At 38.1% G+C, this 17,590-nt stretch overlaps 1 protein-coding gene across 4 annotated transcripts in view; it reads left to right on the top strand.

Annotated features, from left to right (window-relative positions):
• The window catches only part of LOC124194756 (titin homolog), a 60,797-nt gene extending 55,244 nt beyond the window's left edge, over positions 1-5,553 (top strand). For 3 of the 4 annotated variants that reach the window (XM_046589097.1, XM_046589095.1, XM_046589098.1), the window contains 12 exons: positions 98-246; positions 345-567; positions 693-1,008; positions 1,481-1,643; positions 1,885-2,044; positions 2,443-2,785; positions 2,878-3,113; positions 3,216-3,357; positions 3,424-3,623; positions 3,690-3,842; positions 3,920-4,043; positions 4,159-5,553. In XM_046589097.1, the coding sequence (XP_046445053.1) occupies positions 98-246; positions 345-567; positions 693-1,008; positions 1,481-1,643; positions 1,885-2,044; positions 2,443-2,785; positions 2,878-3,113; positions 3,216-3,357; positions 3,424-3,623; positions 3,690-3,842; positions 3,920-4,043; positions 4,159-4,830 (2,881 nt within the window). In that variant the 3' untranslated portion in view covers positions 4,831-5,553. The remainder of the gene's footprint in view (positions 1-97; positions 247-344; positions 568-692; positions 1,009-1,480; positions 1,644-1,884; positions 2,045-2,442; positions 2,786-2,877; positions 3,114-3,215; positions 3,358-3,423; positions 3,624-3,689; positions 3,843-3,919; positions 4,044-4,158) is intronic. The other variant, XM_046589099.1, reaches the window with a different exon arrangement.
• The last annotated feature ends 12,037 nt before the right edge of the window (positions 5,554-17,590 follow it).

Here is a 17,590-nt window from a genome sequence, read left to right as displayed (position 1 = left end):
TCGTCATCGATGGCGGGAATGAAACAAATGACGTACGAATTAACACCCGACACTTTTTGGGTTCTTTTTGTTCTCTTTGTCGTCTGGTGCGTCCCAGATATCACGCCACGTCGGACATGGACGGATCGGGTGCCAGTGACGCCGCCGCCGCCGCTACCGATCGACCGGTGTCGTTCGTCACCAAATTGCCCAGTCGCATGCGAGTCAACGAAGGCGACGCAGTCGAATTGCAGGTCCTTCTCACAGGTGAGCCAATCGAATCTGACAGACCAACAAAGTGCAAAGTGGCTGAGTGTGAGTGAGTGAGTGATTGGCAATTTGTTGTGGATTGTTTGTGTGATCAGGAACGCCGCCATTGAAAGTCGTCTGGGTCCACAACGACTCGCCTCTGGTGGACTGCCCGGAATTCCGGCACTTGGACTACGGCGACGGCCGCTACGCCCTCCGTCTGGCCGACCCGTTCACTCACGACAGCGGCGTCTACTTTTGCGAGGCTTACAACCTCTACGGCGACGCCGAGTCGTGGTGTCGGCTCATCGTCACCGATCCCGCCGACAAACATTTCAAGTGAGTCTCGCCCGCCATTTTTAAATGAAAGAAAAAAAAAACCGCCAAAATTCAAAAACAATGGGCGCCACTTTTATCCCAACAAATTTTTAACTCTTTTGTTCTCTTCTCATTTGATCAATTAGCGAGACGTCGGCAGAGGCGTCGGTGACCTTGGCCTACTCGAGCGCCAACACGGCCTCGATTCGAACGCGCAACGATGACGAAACCGAAGAAGAAGAAGAAGAAAATAAGACCGGAGAGGAGGAGGACTTCAGCTGCAGCAAAGAGGATCTGACGTACGAGTCTGACAAGTTGAACGACGAGCTGGACAACCCGTTCCAAGTGGCGGCCCAGATCGTCAAAGGACCCGTCAGCGTCTCCACCCTGATCGGCTCGACCGTTTTACTCGAAGCGCTCATCATCGGCCGGCCAGAACCCACCGTTCGCTGGCTAAAAGGGGTAACACAACAACAACAGCCAACAACTCTCGCTAATTCTTAAATAATAGACTCTCTGTGTGTAGCCTGCTGGCCCTTTTATTTTCTTGGCCTCTGTGCACATGTAATTACCATCGTTCACTCTCTCCTCCTTGCCTTTTTTTTTTTAATTTTTGTTTTTCTTCGTTTGGTTGGCGCCGCCGCCGGCGCACACGCCATATAATATAACGTCGTCGGCTTTTGTTTTCTTTGATTTTTTTTCTCACGCTCGTCATCAAGATGAGCCCCCCCCCCCCTCTCTTCTCTTCTCTCTCGTTGTGTTTATTTGCTGGGGTAATTATATTAGAGACACGCAAGGAGAAAGTCGACCTGGATAATTTCATTCAATTCATCAACAGACCAGAAAACATTTTTTTTTCTATTTTCGCTTGGAATTCTGATTGATTTTTAACATTTTTTTGTTTTGTTTATTTATTTGATTTTGAATGCGTCAGGGCAAGGAACTTGTGGAAAGCGACCGAGTGGAGATGAGACAGGCGGACGGGATGGCGTCGCTCAGTTTGCACGGCATAACAGCCGACGACAGCGGCAAGTACATCGTCATGGCTGAGAACACGTTCGGCATGGACTGCCACTACGCCTCGCTGGCTGTCGAAGGTATGAGACCCCCCTCCTCCAAAAAAAAAAATTCATCAAATATCCGGCTATACATTGTGTGTGGCCGTCTGTGGGTGGCTGGAACAAATAATAAAAAAATAATGTTGACTCATGTCCGAAATATTTTTTTATTATTTGAAAAGCTTTTTTGTCTGCTGTGTTGTATAATATCCAAAACGGAATTTCATTTTGTGTTTCGTTACATTTGTGTGTTTTTTGTTAATTTTTTGTTGTTGTTTAGGGCCGCCGGATCCTGGTGGTAAGCCGACGATCTGCGAAGTGAAAGCCGACAGCCTGACGCTGACCTGGTACGGGTCCGTCTACGACGGCGGCTCGGTCATCACCGGCTACCTGGTGGAAATCTGCGAAACGGGCCAGTCGTGGAGGGTCCTCACCTCCGAGTAATTAAAAAAACCCATCACTTTTTTTTTCAATCGTAAAAGAAGAAGAAGAACATTGTTTCCATAAATGAATATGTAAAATCGAGTCTGCACACGGACATGCACCTACACAAAAAAACAAAAATAACCAATCCCATCTAACTTGACGTAATAGACACACAAAAAAGGCGCCAAAATCGAATTGCCTTCGACTCTCTGCCCGTTTGGGGCGCGTTGATGGCGCCCCGACGGCCGCTGCTGCTGTCGAAGAGCATCGCGTGTCTGAAAGATTTGCATAGTTGTAATGTAATGTCGTCGCGTCCTTTTTTGTTCTCTGAAAATGAAAGAAAAGAAACGACGAGAAAATCCAATTTGTAGTTTTTTTTTTTTTTTCTGATTTTTCTGTTTCTCTTGTCAAGGTGCAACTCGACCTCGTACGTGATTCACGGGCTGGCGCCTCTGAGGACTTACCAGTTTCGCGTCCGGGCCAAGAACATTCACGGCAGCAGCGAGCCGAGCTGCCCGTCTGACCCGCTCTTCTACCAGCCACCACTGGTGGCTGAGAGGCGAGACAAGGCCGTCGTCGTCGACCATCACCATCACCGCGAGGAGAAGGACCTCCATAGGCAGGTCAGCAGCCGAGACAGGCGGCCAGAGGACGAGCTCGACTACGACCAAGACAACGATGATTCTGACGAGTCTCACGCCCCCCAATTCGAACACTGTCACGTCACCGTTCAACCGGGTGAACCCCACTTTCTGGTAATTTTCTAAAAGAAAACAATTATGTAACAATTAAATCTGCATTCTAAATTTCGTTGTTGAACGAAATTAAACAATTCAAACCAATTCAGGAAAAGTACTCGGTTCACGAAGAGTTGGGTAAAGGCCGTTTCGGAGTCGTTTACCGGCTGGTGGACCGGGCCAGCGGCGCTCTAAGGGCCGCTAAATACGTGAGATGCATCAAGGCGGCCGACCGCGAGAAAGTCTACCAGGAGGTGGCCATCATGAACAAGTTGCAACACCCGAAACTCTTGCAGCTGGCAGCCGCTTACGACTGTCCCAAAGAAATCGTCCTCGTCACCGAATAGTAAATAATTCTACGCTAATATAATCTATAAATATTTAGACACATATCCGGTTTGTTACATCACTTCCGTTTCTAATAAAAAAAAACAACAAACCATTACAGCATTTCCGGCGGGGAACTGTTCGAGCGCGTCGTGGCCGATGATTTCACCCTGACGGAACGCGATTGCATCCTTTTCATGCGACAAATCTGCCAGGGAGTCGGTTACATGCACTCGAAGAGTATCGTCCACCTGGATCTGAAGGTATTTCCGCTCTCACTTCCGTTAATTTAATATCTTTTTAAAATTAATTCTTGCTGATTGATTTAGCCGGAAAATATCCTTTGTCAAAGCCCGAACTCGCATCGCATCAAGTTGATCGATTTCGGTCTGGCCCGGCAGTTGGACCCGGACACTCCGGTGCGGGTCCTTTTCGGCACTCCCGAATTTATCGCCCCCGAAATCGTCAGCTATGAGCCCATTGGTTGCGCAACCGACATGTGGTCGCTCGGAGTCGTCTGTTACGTCTTGTAAGAATATTTGAAAACAATTATTTTTCATCGCTTAATTTATATTAAAATTTTTGATTTATTCAGATTATCGGGATTATCTCCGTTTATGGGCGACAACGACGCCGACACGTTTGCCAACATCACTTCGAGCGATTACGATTTCGACGACGACGCCTTCGCCGCCATCTCGTCCGACGCCAAGGATTTCATTTCGTCGCTGCTCGTCAAACGGCCAGAGTAAAAATTTAAAAAAAATTTCAATTCTTTTTCCTTCATTTGAAATTTGAAAATTTCCCGCCCGAATTTTAAAACAGACTGCGGTTGTCGGCTGAGACTTGCCTCCAGCACAAGTGGCTGGCCCAGGCCAAACAGACCATGAATTCCGTCAAACTGCCCACGGACCGGCTCAAGAAATTCATCATCCGTCGCAAGTGGCAGGTGCGATTGGCAATTTTCCTTTTTACGTGTGTCCAGTGTGTTGGAAGCATGAAACAATTTGCATGTTAAACCTCCATTTGCATCCGGCATGCGTTTGATTTCTTAAAAAAATTAGAAAACGGGAACGGCTATCCGAGCCCTGGGTCGAATGGCCAGCCTGTCGTCCGCCTCTCGACGCAACTCGTCGTCGTCGTCGACCGGCCGCCGTTCGTCGCGAATGGACTCGCTGTGCGAGGAGGAACACGGCTCGGTCTTTAGCGGCTCGTCCGGCGGCAGCGGCTCGCGGCTGGCGACTTCGTCGCTGACGGCGCCAACCAACGGAGCCGACCCGGCCACTAGCCCCCGCATCCGTAGTCCCAGTCTGCCCGTCGTGACCCACCCCTGCCAGTCGTCTGGCTCGTCGACTCCCGGCATCGCTCGCAGCCGGAGTCCCAGTCTGCCCGTTACGGACTTGATGTCGGACAGGAGCAGCGGCCCGGTCAGCGCCAGCTCGTCTCGGCGGGTCTACTACGCCGACCGCAGCGACAGTGGCATCAGCGATTGCTCCAACCACTCGTCGACGCTCCTGTCCGGCACCCACATGCCCACCCTGATCCAGGAGGAGGAGGACGACGAGTTCTATAACAGCCCCGCCCTAATAACCAACGGCTGTTCTTCTTCTTCTTCTCCCGCAGGTGGAACCTCCTTGGCGCCGAAGAGCGGCGGCCGTAGCAGCCAGTGCGCTCCTAAGAGCAAGAGCGTAGTCACCAGCCGCTACTCGGTCGATTCGGCCATTGATGGAGAATGAACGTAACAATAAAAAAAAAAGATTTAAAGGATCCTGGCCTTTTTTTCAAATAAAATGAGGAGCCCCAAATCGCTACATCAACTATTGAACAACTTCAAAAAAATTCAAAACAAAAAACAAAATTTCGTCTCGGTGGGATTTTCGCTTCGTTTCTTGCTGTAGATTATTTGACCGTATGTAGCTAAGCAGCAGCAAATTATGTACAATGTGTCATAGGTGTGTTTTGTTCTTTTCTTTTTTTTCCCTTGTTTTTTTTTTTAAATTAGCTCTCTCTCTCCCCCAGCTCTATATAAGGTTACATGTTTATTATTATTATTATTCAAAATATTTTCTTCCTTTGAGTATCCTCCGTGTACGCCGCCGCTTTCAATTTGCACTGATTTCTTGATTAGACACCGATGCTCTACAACAACCACCACCTTCTTTCATTCAATTTATTATTACCTCTCTCTTCAATTGTGATTGAGCCGTGAGTCGCTTCGTGTCAAAGATGGAAGCTCTCGTATTCAATCCGATGCACAGATTTAAAAAAATCCGCATGTCATATAATCCCCCCTCCTCTTCATTATACCAAACTCTCCTCCTCCCTCCAAAAAACAAAAGACTCCTGGCAACCCTCCCCCCCCCCATTATATCTTATATAAGAATGCTGTTATGATATGATTGAAAAACATTTGTATGATGGAAAAGCACGTCTATTATAATACAAATATGATTATCGCCGCCTTGTCCAACTGTCGATCGATATTTAAACACATCAATTGATTGGCGCAAGATTTGAACGACTTTTGTCGGTATCATAAAAGAATTAGCGAGTTACAAGCCACAAGAACGTTTTTTTTTAAATTTCATTATTTTATATATTTAAATATTTCAAATTAATGCAGTTATTTGTTGCATAAATCACCGTTTGATTCATGTTAAGACAAACAAAACATGGTAAGCGCTGGGTAAGCGTTGTGTTAAAAAAAGTTGTCGCCATTAGCCGCTAGGAGTTGCTGTGTAACAATTGAGTAATCCTTAGTCATTTTTATTTACTGAATTTCGAAATAAAAGAATAAATAAACTTTAATTCTTTTAAATGAGCCTTACGTCTATTACAATAAAATAAAAAATTTAAGTTGAAAAACAATCTAATCAATTTATCCACATGTTTATAAACGCGATTAAAGAATCCCCCAAACACCATCGTTAATACCGGAAGTAAAGAATAGTATATATAGCATCTATCCCTAATATAATGTAGTCGGTCGTGTCTTTTGGCAACTGTATCCATTATGTGTTGGTGCAGTTACTGGCGAATGAATATGTAGTCGTGACACGTCAAGCTCTAGTGAATCCAGGCATTAAATACCCATGACCCATTTCGCGAGGTATTCATTGAACCGAGATTCCCAGTTGGTAATTAGGCGCTTCAGAAATTGAGTACCTGAAGAGATGCTTGATCTAAAGTCAAGCTAGAGTGATATTCGTTTTGGCTAAAAATGTTAGCATTTCTTCCTCAAATTCTACTTACTCTTTTATGATCTTTGCGACCTTTGATTGGAAATTACCTCTTTCCTTCTAATTTGAAGTTTCCACTATTCTTAGTCAACATTTAAGTACGTTTAAGTTCTAAGTTAACATTTCGTAGTTAGAATTTAAAAATAAAAAATCATATCGCGAAAACGGCCATGATTATTAACCTTTGTGGGTATGCCGTAATTGTGTCCTAAAATTCTTCTCCTGTCCCTTTCGGCTCTGGCGCAAAAGCAGGGCAAAACAATTCATCTATAACCCCACCATGGCCTGCCGTCATATACCGCTATAGATGTTATTCCAACCAAAAAGTAGTAGTCGAGTAAAAAGTCGTGCGCAGTTTACGCCGATGCGCACCACTGCAACCGAGCGTGAGCGAGAGTGTTGATTTATTTGCTTTAATGTACTTGCTAATTTTCTGCATTTAGCTAATCTATAAACATTTCTCACGCAAAAAAACGAATTATATATATTTTTTTTATTTAATACTGTTCAAATAATCGCAAAAATTTAAATAATAGAGGTTAAGATTTAAATAAGATATACATATTGCTAGATTAGATCCACTTCCGTTCGATGATGGTCTGATGTAATGTCCATGGTACAAGTTAGTGATTCACTTCTGTCTTGTTCCGATGCGTTATCCATTCTGCCATTGAGTTCCTAGTGAATACCAATTTCAAAAACTTAACTTTCCTTCCGATTGATTAAAATTTATAACACTTCTTGACACTAAATTTTTTTCACCCATTGATTTTCTGGCTTTTCCCTGATACATCACAGGGGAGAGCGGGGTTGGATGGGACAGGGGTTGGCTTGCACAGAGGGGTTTTATGTAAGTTCCTCTAATGACACGAAAAATTCCTTTTAGCCCCGTATTAATAATATGTGTGTGATGCATAAGCTCATTTTTTTTTTAATTTCCAACTATTACTTCTATGGGATAACCCCTCTGTCCCATCCAACCCCGCTTTCCCCTACATGATACATAATAACATATTCTGCCTATGAGATACTTACATGATTATTTTTTTAAAATTTATGTTGACCGATGTTTTCATTGTTGTTCCTCTTTTAACTTATAATAAGACTATAAGAAACTAAAAAGAAAAAAACAAACAAAATTAGTAAAAAAAGAGTGTTGATTTATTTGCTTTAATGTACTTGCTAATTTTCTAAATTTAGCTAATCTATAAACATTTCTCACGCAAAAAAACATATTATATGTATTTTTCTTATTAAATACTGTTCAAATAATCGCAAAAATTTATATAATAGAGATAAAGACTTAAAGAAGATATACATATTAAGAAGATATACATATTCCTAGATTAGATCCACTTCCGTTCGATGATGGTCTGATGAAATGTCCATGGTACAAGTTAGTGATTCACTTCTGTCTTGTTCCGATGCGTTATCCATTCTGCCATTGAGTTCCTAGTGAATACCAATTTCAAAAACTTAACTTTCCTTCCGATTGATTAAAATTTATAACACTTCTTGACACTAAATTTTTTTCACCCATTGATTTTCTGGCTTTTCCCTGATACATCACAGAAGAGAGCGGGGTTGGATGGGACAGGGGTTGGATGGCACAGAGGGCTTTTATGTAAGTTCCTCTAATGACACGAAAAATTCCTTTTAGCCCCGTATTAATATGTGTGTGATGCATAAGCTCAAAATTTGTATTAAATTTGCAACTATTACTTCTATGGGATAACCCCTCTGTCCCATCCAACCCCTGTCCCATCCAACCCCGCTTTCCCCTACATGATACATAATAACATATTCTGCCTATGAGATACTTACATGATTATTTTTTTTAAATTTATGTTGACCGATGTTTTCATTGTTGTTCCTCTTTTAACTTATAATCCATATATAATAAAACAGCAAGCTTTTGGGGGAGGAGCCTGTGTCTGTCACGGATAATGTCACGGATAATGTCACGAACATTTTGGGGGAGGAGCTTATTCATGCCCAGACATGCTTAAACATGAAAATCACCACCAGATGTCTATAGCATCGTAGTGATGACGAAATCTTCAAGTAAGTTAGTCACTGGGCAGATTTCCCACGATAAAATCTATTACGGGCAGATGATTAATAGCAAAAGAGTTCGAATTTACGCTAGACCAAAGTTCCCCGGATTTGAACGGGGCTCAGGTTGCTCGTAAGAATATAAGAAACTAAAAAGAAAAACAAACAAAATTAGTAAAAAAAGAGTGTTGATTTATTTGCTTTAATGTACTTGCTAATTTTCTGCATTTAGCTAATCTATAAACATTTCTCATGCAAAAAAAAACGAATTATATATATTTTTCTTATTTAATAATGTTCAAATAATCGCAAAAATTTAAATAATAGAGATTAAGATTTAAAGAAGATATACATATTGCTAGATTAGATCCACTTCCGTTCGATGATGGTCTGATGAAATGTCCATGGTACAAGTTAGTGATTCACTTCTGTCTTGTTCCGATGCGTTATCCATTCTGCCATTGAGTTCCTAGTGAATACCAATTTCAAAAACTTAACTTTCCTTCCGATTGATTAAAATTTATAACAGTCGGGGACACTAACTTTTTTCCACCCATTGATTTTCTGGCTTTTCCCTGATACATCACAGGGGAGAGCGGGGTTGGATGGGACAGGGGTTGGATGGCACAGAGGGGTTTTATGTAAGTTCCTCTAATGACAGGAAAAATTCCTTTTAGCCCCTTATTAATATGTGTATGATGCATACGCTCACAATTTTTTTAAAATTTCAATCTATTACTTCTATGGGATAACCCCTCTGTCCCATCCAACCCCTGTCCCATCCAACCCCGCTTTCCCCTACATGATACATAATAACATATTCTGCCTATGAGATACTTACATGATTATTTTTTTAAAATTTATGTTGACCGATGTTTTCATTGTTGTTCCTCTTTTAACTTATAATAAGAATATAAGAAACTAAAAAGAAAAAACAAACAAAATTAGTAAAAAAGAGTGTTGATTTATTTGCTTTAATGTACTTGCTAATTTTCTGCATTTAGCTAATCTATAAACATTTCTCATGCAAAAAAACGAATTATATATATTTTTCTTATTTAATACTGTTCAAATAATCGCAAAAATTTAAATAATAGAGATTAAGATTTAAAGAAGATATACATATTGCTAGATTAGATCCACTTCCGTTCGATGATGGTCTGATGAAATGTCCATGGTACAAGTTAGTGATTCACTTCTGTCTTGTTCCGATGCGTTATCCATTCTGCCATTGAGTTCCTAGTGAATACCAATTTCAAAAACTTAACTTTCCTTCCGATTGATTAAAATTTATAACAGTCAGGGACACTAAATTTTTTTCACCCATTGGTTTTCTGGCTTTTCCCTGATACATCACAGGGGAGAGCGGGGTTGAATGGCACAGAGGGGTTTTATGTAAGTTCCTCTAATGACAGGAAAAATTCCTTTTAGCCCCGTATTAATATGTGTATGATGCATACGCTCACAATTTTTTTAAAATTTCCAACTATTACTTCTATGGGATAACCCCTCTGTCCCATCCAACCCCTGTCCCATCCAACCCCTGTCCCATCCAACCCCGCTTTTCCCTACATGATACATAATAACATATTCTGCCTATGAGATACTTACATGATTATTTTTTTAAAATTTATGTTGACCGATGTTTTCATTGTTGTTCCTCTTTTAACTTATAATAAGAATATAAGAAACTAAAAAGAAAAAACAAACAAAATTAGTAAAAAAAGAGTGTTGATTTATTTGCTTTAATGTACTTGCTAATTTTCTGCATTTAGCTAATCTATAAACATTTCTCATGCAAAAAAAACGAATTATATATATTTTTCTTATTTAATACTGTTCAAATAATCGCAAAAATTTAAATAATAGAGATTAAGATTTAAAGAAGATATACATATTGCTAGATTAGATCCACTTCCGTTCGATGATGGTCTGATGAAATGTCCATGGTACAAGTTAGTGATTCACTTCTGTCTTGTTCCGATGCGTTATCCATTCTGCCATTGAGTTCCTAGTGAATACCAATTTCAAAAACTTAACTTTCCTTCCGATTGATTAAAATTTATAACAGTCGGGGACACTAAATTTTTTTCACCCATTGATTTTCTGGCTTTTCCCTGATACATCACAGGGGAGAGCGGGGTTGGATGGGACAGGGGTTGGATGGCACAGAGGGGTTTTATGTAAGTTCCTCTAATGACAGGAAAAATTCCTTTTAGCCCCGTATTAATATGTGTATGATGCATACGCTCACAATTTTTTTAAAATTTCCAACTATTACTTCTATGGGATAACCCCTCTGTCCCATCCAACCCCTGTCCCATCCAACCCCTGTCCCATCCAACCCCGCTTTTCCCTACATGATACATAATAACATATTCTGCCTATGAGATACTTACATGATTATTTTTTTAAAATTTATGTTGACCGATGTTTTCATTGTTGTTCCTCTTTTAACTTATAATAAGAATATAAGAAACTAAAAAGAAAAAACAAACAAAATTAGTAAAAAAAGAGTGTTGATTTATTTGCTTTAATGTACTTGCTAATTTTCTGCATTTAGCTAATCTATAAACATTTCTCATGCAAAAAAAACGAATTATATATATTTTTCTTATTTAATACTGTTCAAATAATCGCAAAAATTTAAATAATAGAGATTAAGATTTAAAGAAGATATACATATTGCTAGATTAGATCCACTTCCGTTCGATGATGGTCTGATGAAATGTCCATGGTACAAGTTAGTGATTCACTTCTGTCTTGTTCCGATGCGTTATCCATTCTGCCATTGAGTTCCTAGTGAATACCAATTTCAAAAACTTAACTTTCCTTCCGATTGATTGAAATTTATAACAGTCGGGGACACTAAATTTTTTTCACCCATTGATTTTCTGGCTTTTCCCTGATACATCACAGGGGAGAGCGGGGTTGGATGGGACAGGGGTTGGATAGGACAGAGGGGTTTTATGTAAGTTCCTCTAATGACAGGAAAAATTCCTTTTAGCCCCGTATTAATAATATGTGTGTGATACATAAGCTCAATTTTTTTTTTAAATTTCCAACTATTACTTCTATGGGATAACCCCTCTGTCCCATCCAACCCCTGTCCCATCCAACCCCTGTCCCATCCAACCCCGCTTTCCCCTACATGATACATAATAACATATTCTGCCTTTGAGATACTTACATGATTATTTTTTTTAAATTTATGTTGACCGATGTTTTCATTGTTGTTCCTCTTTTAACTTATAATAAGAATAAAAGAAACTAAAAAGAAAAAAACAAACAAAATTAGTAAAAAAAGAGTGTTGATTTATTTGCTTTAATGTTCTTGCTAATTTTCTGCATTTAGCTAATCTATAAACATTTCTCACGCAAAAAAACGAATTATATATATTTTTCTTATTTAATACTGTTCAAATAATCGCAAAAATTTAAATAATAGAGATTAAGATTTAAAGAAGATATACATATTGCTAGATTAGATCCACTTCCGTTCGATGATGGTCTGATGAAATGTCCATGGTACAAGTTAGTGATTCACTTCTGTCTTGTTCCGATGCGTTATCCATTCTGCCATTGAGTTCCTAGTGAATACCAATTTCAAAAACTTAACTTTCCTTCCGATTGATTAAAATTTATAACAGTCAGGGACACTAAATTTTTTTCACCCATTGGTTTTCTGGCTTTTCCCTGATACATCACAGGGGAGAGCGGGGTTGGATGGGACAGGGGTTTGCTTGCACAGAGGGGTTTTATGTAAGTTCCTCTAATGACAGGAAAAATTCCTTTTAGCCCCGTATTAATATGTGTATGATGCATACGCTCACAATTTTTTTAAAATTTCCAACTATTACTTCTATGGGATAACCCCTCTGTCCCATCCAATTCCTGTCCCATCCAACCCCGCTTTTCCCTACATGATACATAATAACATATTCTGCCTATGAGATACTTACATGATTATTTTTTTAAAATTTATGTTGACCGATGTTTTCATTGTTGTTCCTCTTTTAACTTATAATAAGAATATAAGAAACTAAAAAGAAAAAACAAACAAAATTAGTAAAAAAAGAGTGTTGATTTATTTGCTTTAATGTACTTGCTAATTTTCTGCATTTAGCTAATCTATAAACATTTCTCATGCAAAAAAAACGAATTATATATATTTTTCTTATTTAATACTGTTCAAATAATCGCAAAAATTTAAATAATAGAGATTAAGATTTAAAGAAGATATACATATTGCTGGATTAGATCCACTTCCGTTTGATGATGGTCTGATGAAATGTCCATGGTACAAGTTAGTGATTCACTTCTGTTTTGTTCCGATGCGTTATCCATTCTGCCATTGAGTTCCTAGTGAATACCAATTTCAAAAACTTAACTTTCCTTCCGATTGATTAAAATTTATAACAGTCGGGGACACTAAATTTTTTTCACCCATTGATTTTCTGGCTTTTCCCTGATACATCACAGGGGAGAGCGGGGTTGGATGGGACAGGGGTTGGATGGCACAGAGGGGTTTTATGTAAGTTCCTCTAATGACAGGAAAAATTCCTTTTAGCCCCGTATTAATATGTGTATGATGCATACGCTCACAATTTTTTTAAAATTTCCAACTATTACTTCTATGGGATAACCCCTCTGTCCCATCCAACCCCTGTCCCATCCAACCCCTGTCCCATCCAACCCCGCTTTTCCCTACATGATACATAATAACATATTCTGCCTATGAGATACTTACATGATTATTTTTTTAAAATTTATGTTGACCGATGTTTTCATTGTTGTTCCTCTTTTAACTTATAATAAGAATATAAGAAACTAAAAAGAAAAAACAAACAAAATTAGTAAAAAAAGAGTGTTGATTTATTTGCTTTAATGTACTTGCTAATTTTCTGCATTTAGCTAATCTATAAACATTTCTCATGCAAAAAAAACGAATTTATATATATTTTTCTTATTTAATACTGTTCAAATAATCGCAAAAATTTAAATAATAGAGATTAAGATTTAAAGAAGATATACATATTGCTAGATTAGATCCACTTCCGTTCGATGATGGTCTGATGAAATGTCCATGGTACAAGTTAGTGATTCACTTCTGTCTTGTTCCGATGCGTTATCCATTCTGCCATTGAGTTCCTAGTGAATACCAATTTCAAAAACTTAACTTTCCTTCCGATTGATTGAAATTTATAACAGTCGGGGACACTAAATTTTTTTCACCCATTGATTTTCTGGCTTTTCCCTGATACATCACAGGGGAGAGCGGGGTTGGATGGGACAGGGGTTGGATAGGACAGAGGGGTTTTATGTAAGTTCCTCTAATGACAGGAAAAATTCCTTTTAGCCCCGTATTAATAATATGTGTGTGATACATAAGCTCAATTTTTTTTTTTAAATTTCCAACTATTACTTCTATGGGATAACCCCTCTGTCCCATCCAACCCCTGTCCCAACCAACCCCTGTCCCATCCAACCCCGCTTTCCCCTACATGATACATAATAACATATTCTGCCTTTGAGATACTTACATGATTATTTTTTTAAAATTTATGTTGACCGATGTTTTCATTGTTGTTCCTCTTTTAACTTATAATAAGAATAAAAGAAACTAAAAAGAAAAAAACCAACAAAATTAGTAAAAAAAGAGTGTTGATTTATTTGCTTTAATGTTCTTGCTAATTTTCTGCATTTAGCTAATCTATAAACATTTCTCACGCAAAAAAACGAATTATATATATTTTTCTTATTTAATACTGTTCAAATAATCGCAAAAATTTAAATAATAGAGATTAAGATTTAAAGAAGATATACATATTGCTAGATTAGATCCACTTCCGTTCGATGATGGTCTGATGAAATGTCCATGGTACAAGTTAGTGATTCACTTCTGTCTTGTTCCGATGCGTTATCCATTCTGCCATTGAGTTCCTAGTGAATACCAATTTCAAAAACTTAACTTTCCTTCCGATTGATTAAAATTTATAACAGTCAGGGACACTAAATTTTTTTCACCCATTGGTTTTCTGGCTTTTCCCTGATACATCACAGGGGAGAGCGGGGTTGGATGGGACAGGGGTTGGCTTGCACAGAGGGGTTTTATGTAAGTTCCTCTAATGACAGGAAAAATTCCTTTTAGCCCCGTATTAATATGTGTATGATGCATACGCTCACAATTTTTTTTAAATTTCCAACTATTACTTCTATGGGATAACCCCTCTGTCCCATCCAATTCCTGTCCCATCCAACCCCGCTTTTCCCTACATGATACATAATAACATATTCTGCCTATGAGATACTTACATGATTATTTTTTTAAAATTTATGTTGACCGATGTTTTCATTGTTGTACTCTTTTAACTTATAATAAGAATATAAGAAACTAAAAAGAAAAAACAAACAAAATTAGTAAAAAAAGAGTGTTGATTTATTTGCTTTAATGTACTTGCTAATTTTCTGCATTTAGCTAATCTATAAACATTTCTCATGCAAAAAAAACGAATTATATATATTTTTCTTATTTAATACTGTTCAAATAATCGCAAAAATTTAAATAATAGAGATTAAGATTTAAAGAAGATATACATATTGCTGGATTAGATCCACTTCCGTTTGATGATGGTCTGATGAAATGTCCATGGTACAAGTTAGTGATTCACTTCTGTCTTGTTCCGATGCGTTATCCATTCTGCCATTGAGTTCCTAGTGAATACCAATTTCAAAAACTTAACTTTCCTTCCGATTGATTAAAATTTATAACAGTCGGGGACACTAAATTTTTTTCACCCATTGATTTTCTGGCTTTTCCCTGATACATCACAGGGGAGAGCGGGGTTGGATGGGACAGGGGTTGGATGGCACAGAGGGGTTTTATGTAAGTTCCTCTAATGACAGGAAAAATTCCTTTTAGCCCCGTATTAATATGTGTATGATGCATACGCTCACAATTTTTTTAAAATTTCCAACTATTACTTCTATGGGATAACCCCTCTGTCCCATCCAACCCCTGTCCCATCCAACCCCGCTTTTCCCTACATGATACATAATAACATATTCTGCCTATGAGATACTTACATGATTATTTTTTTAAAATTTATGTTGACCGATGTTTTCATTGTTGTTCCTCTTTTAACTTATAATAAGAATATAAGAAACTAAAAAGAAAAAACAAACAAAATTAGTAAAAAAAGAGTGTTGATTTATTTGCTTTAATGTACTTGCTAATTTTCTGCATTTAGCTAATCTATAAACATTTCTCATGCAAAAAAAACGAATTATATATATTTTTCTTATTTAATACTGTTCAAATAATCGCAAAAATTTAAATAATAGAGATTAAGATTTAAAGAAGATATACATATTGCTAGATTAGATCCACTTCCGTTCGATGATGGTCTGATGAAATGTCCATGGTACAAGTTAGTGATTCACTTCTGTCTTGTTCCGATGCGTTATCCATTCTGCCATTGAGTTCCTAGTGAATACCAATTTCAAAAACTTAACTTTCCTTCCGATTGATTAAAATTTATAACAGTCGGGGACACTAAATTTTTTTCACCCATTGATTTTCTGGCTTTTCCCTGATACATCACAGGGGAGAGCGGGGTTGGATGGGACAGGGGGTGGATGGGACAGAGGGGTTTTATGTAAGTTCCTCTAATGACAGGAAAAATTCCTTTTAGCCCCGTATTAATAATATGTGTGTGATGCATAATTTCAATTTTTTTTTTAAATTTCCAACTATTACTTCTATGGGATAACCCCTCTGTCCCATCCAACCCCTGTCCCATCCAACCCCGCTTTCCCCTACATGATACATAATAACATATTCTGCCTATGAGATACTTACATGATTATTTTTTTTTAAATTTATGTTGACCGATGTTTTCATTGTTGTTCCTCTTTTAACTTATAATACGAATATAAGAAACTAAAAAGAAAAACAAACAAAATTAGTAAAAAAAGAGTGTTGATTTATTTGCTTTAATGTACTTGCTAATTTTCTGCATTTAGCTAATCTATAAACATTTCTCACTCAAAAAAAGAATTATAAATATTTTTCTTATTAAATAGTGTTCAAATAATCGCAAAAATTTAAATAATAGAGATTAAGATTTAAAGAAGATATACATATTGCTAGATTAGATCCACTTCCGTTCGATGATGGTCTGATGAAATGTCCATGGTACAAGTTAGTGATTCACTTCTGTCTTGTTCCGATGCGTTATCCATTCTGCCATTGAGTTCCTAGTGAATACCAATTTCAAAAACTTAACTTTCCTTCCGATTGATTAAAATTTATAACAGTCGGGGACACTAAATTTTTTTCACCCATTGATTTTCTGGCTTTTCCCTGATACATCACAGGGGAGAGCGGGGTTGGATGGGACAGGGGTTGGATGGCACAGAGGGGTTTTATGTAAGTTCCTCTAATGACAGGAAAAATTCCTTTTAGCCCCGTATTAATATGTGTATGATGCATACGCTCACAATTTTTTTAAAATTTCCAACTATTACTTCTATGGGATAACCCCTCTGTCCCATCCAACCCCTGTCCCATCCAACCCGCTTTTCCCTACATGATACATAATAACATATTCTGCCTATGAGATACTTACATGATTATTTTTTTTAAATTTATGTTGACCGATGTTTTCATTGTTGTTCCTCTTTTAACTTATAATAAGAATATAAGAAACTAAAAAGAAAAAACAAACAAAATTAGTAAAAAAAGAGTGTTGATTTATTTGCTTTAATGTACTTGCTAATTTTCTGCATTTAGCTAATCTATAAACATTTCTCATGCAAAAAAAAACGAATTATATATATTTTTCTTATTTAATACTGTTCAAATAATCGCAAAAATTTAAATAATAGAGATTAAGATTTAAAGAAGATATACATATTGCTAGATTAGATCCACTTCCGTTCGATGATGGTCTGATGAAATGTCCATGGTACAAGTTAGTGATTCACTTCTGTCTTGTTCCGATGCGTTATCCATTCTGCCATTGAGTTCCTAGTGAATACCAATTTCAAAAACTTAACTTTCCTTCCGATTGATTAAAATTTATAACAGTCGGGGACTCTAAATTTTTTTCACCCATTGATTTTCTGGCTTTTCCCTGATACATCACAGGGGAGAGCGGGGTTGGATGGGACAGGGGGTGGATGGGACAGAGGGGTTTTA

Source organism: Daphnia pulex, chromosome 5 (genome assembly GCF_021134715.1).
Source record: "Daphnia pulex isolate KAP4 chromosome 5, ASM2113471v1".
Classification (NCBI taxonomy): Eukaryota; Metazoa; Arthropoda; class Branchiopoda; order Diplostraca; family Daphniidae; genus Daphnia; species Daphnia pulex.
The sequence above is the reverse complement of the archived record's forward strand: the minus strand, read 5'-3'. Positions and strand labels throughout refer to the sequence as shown.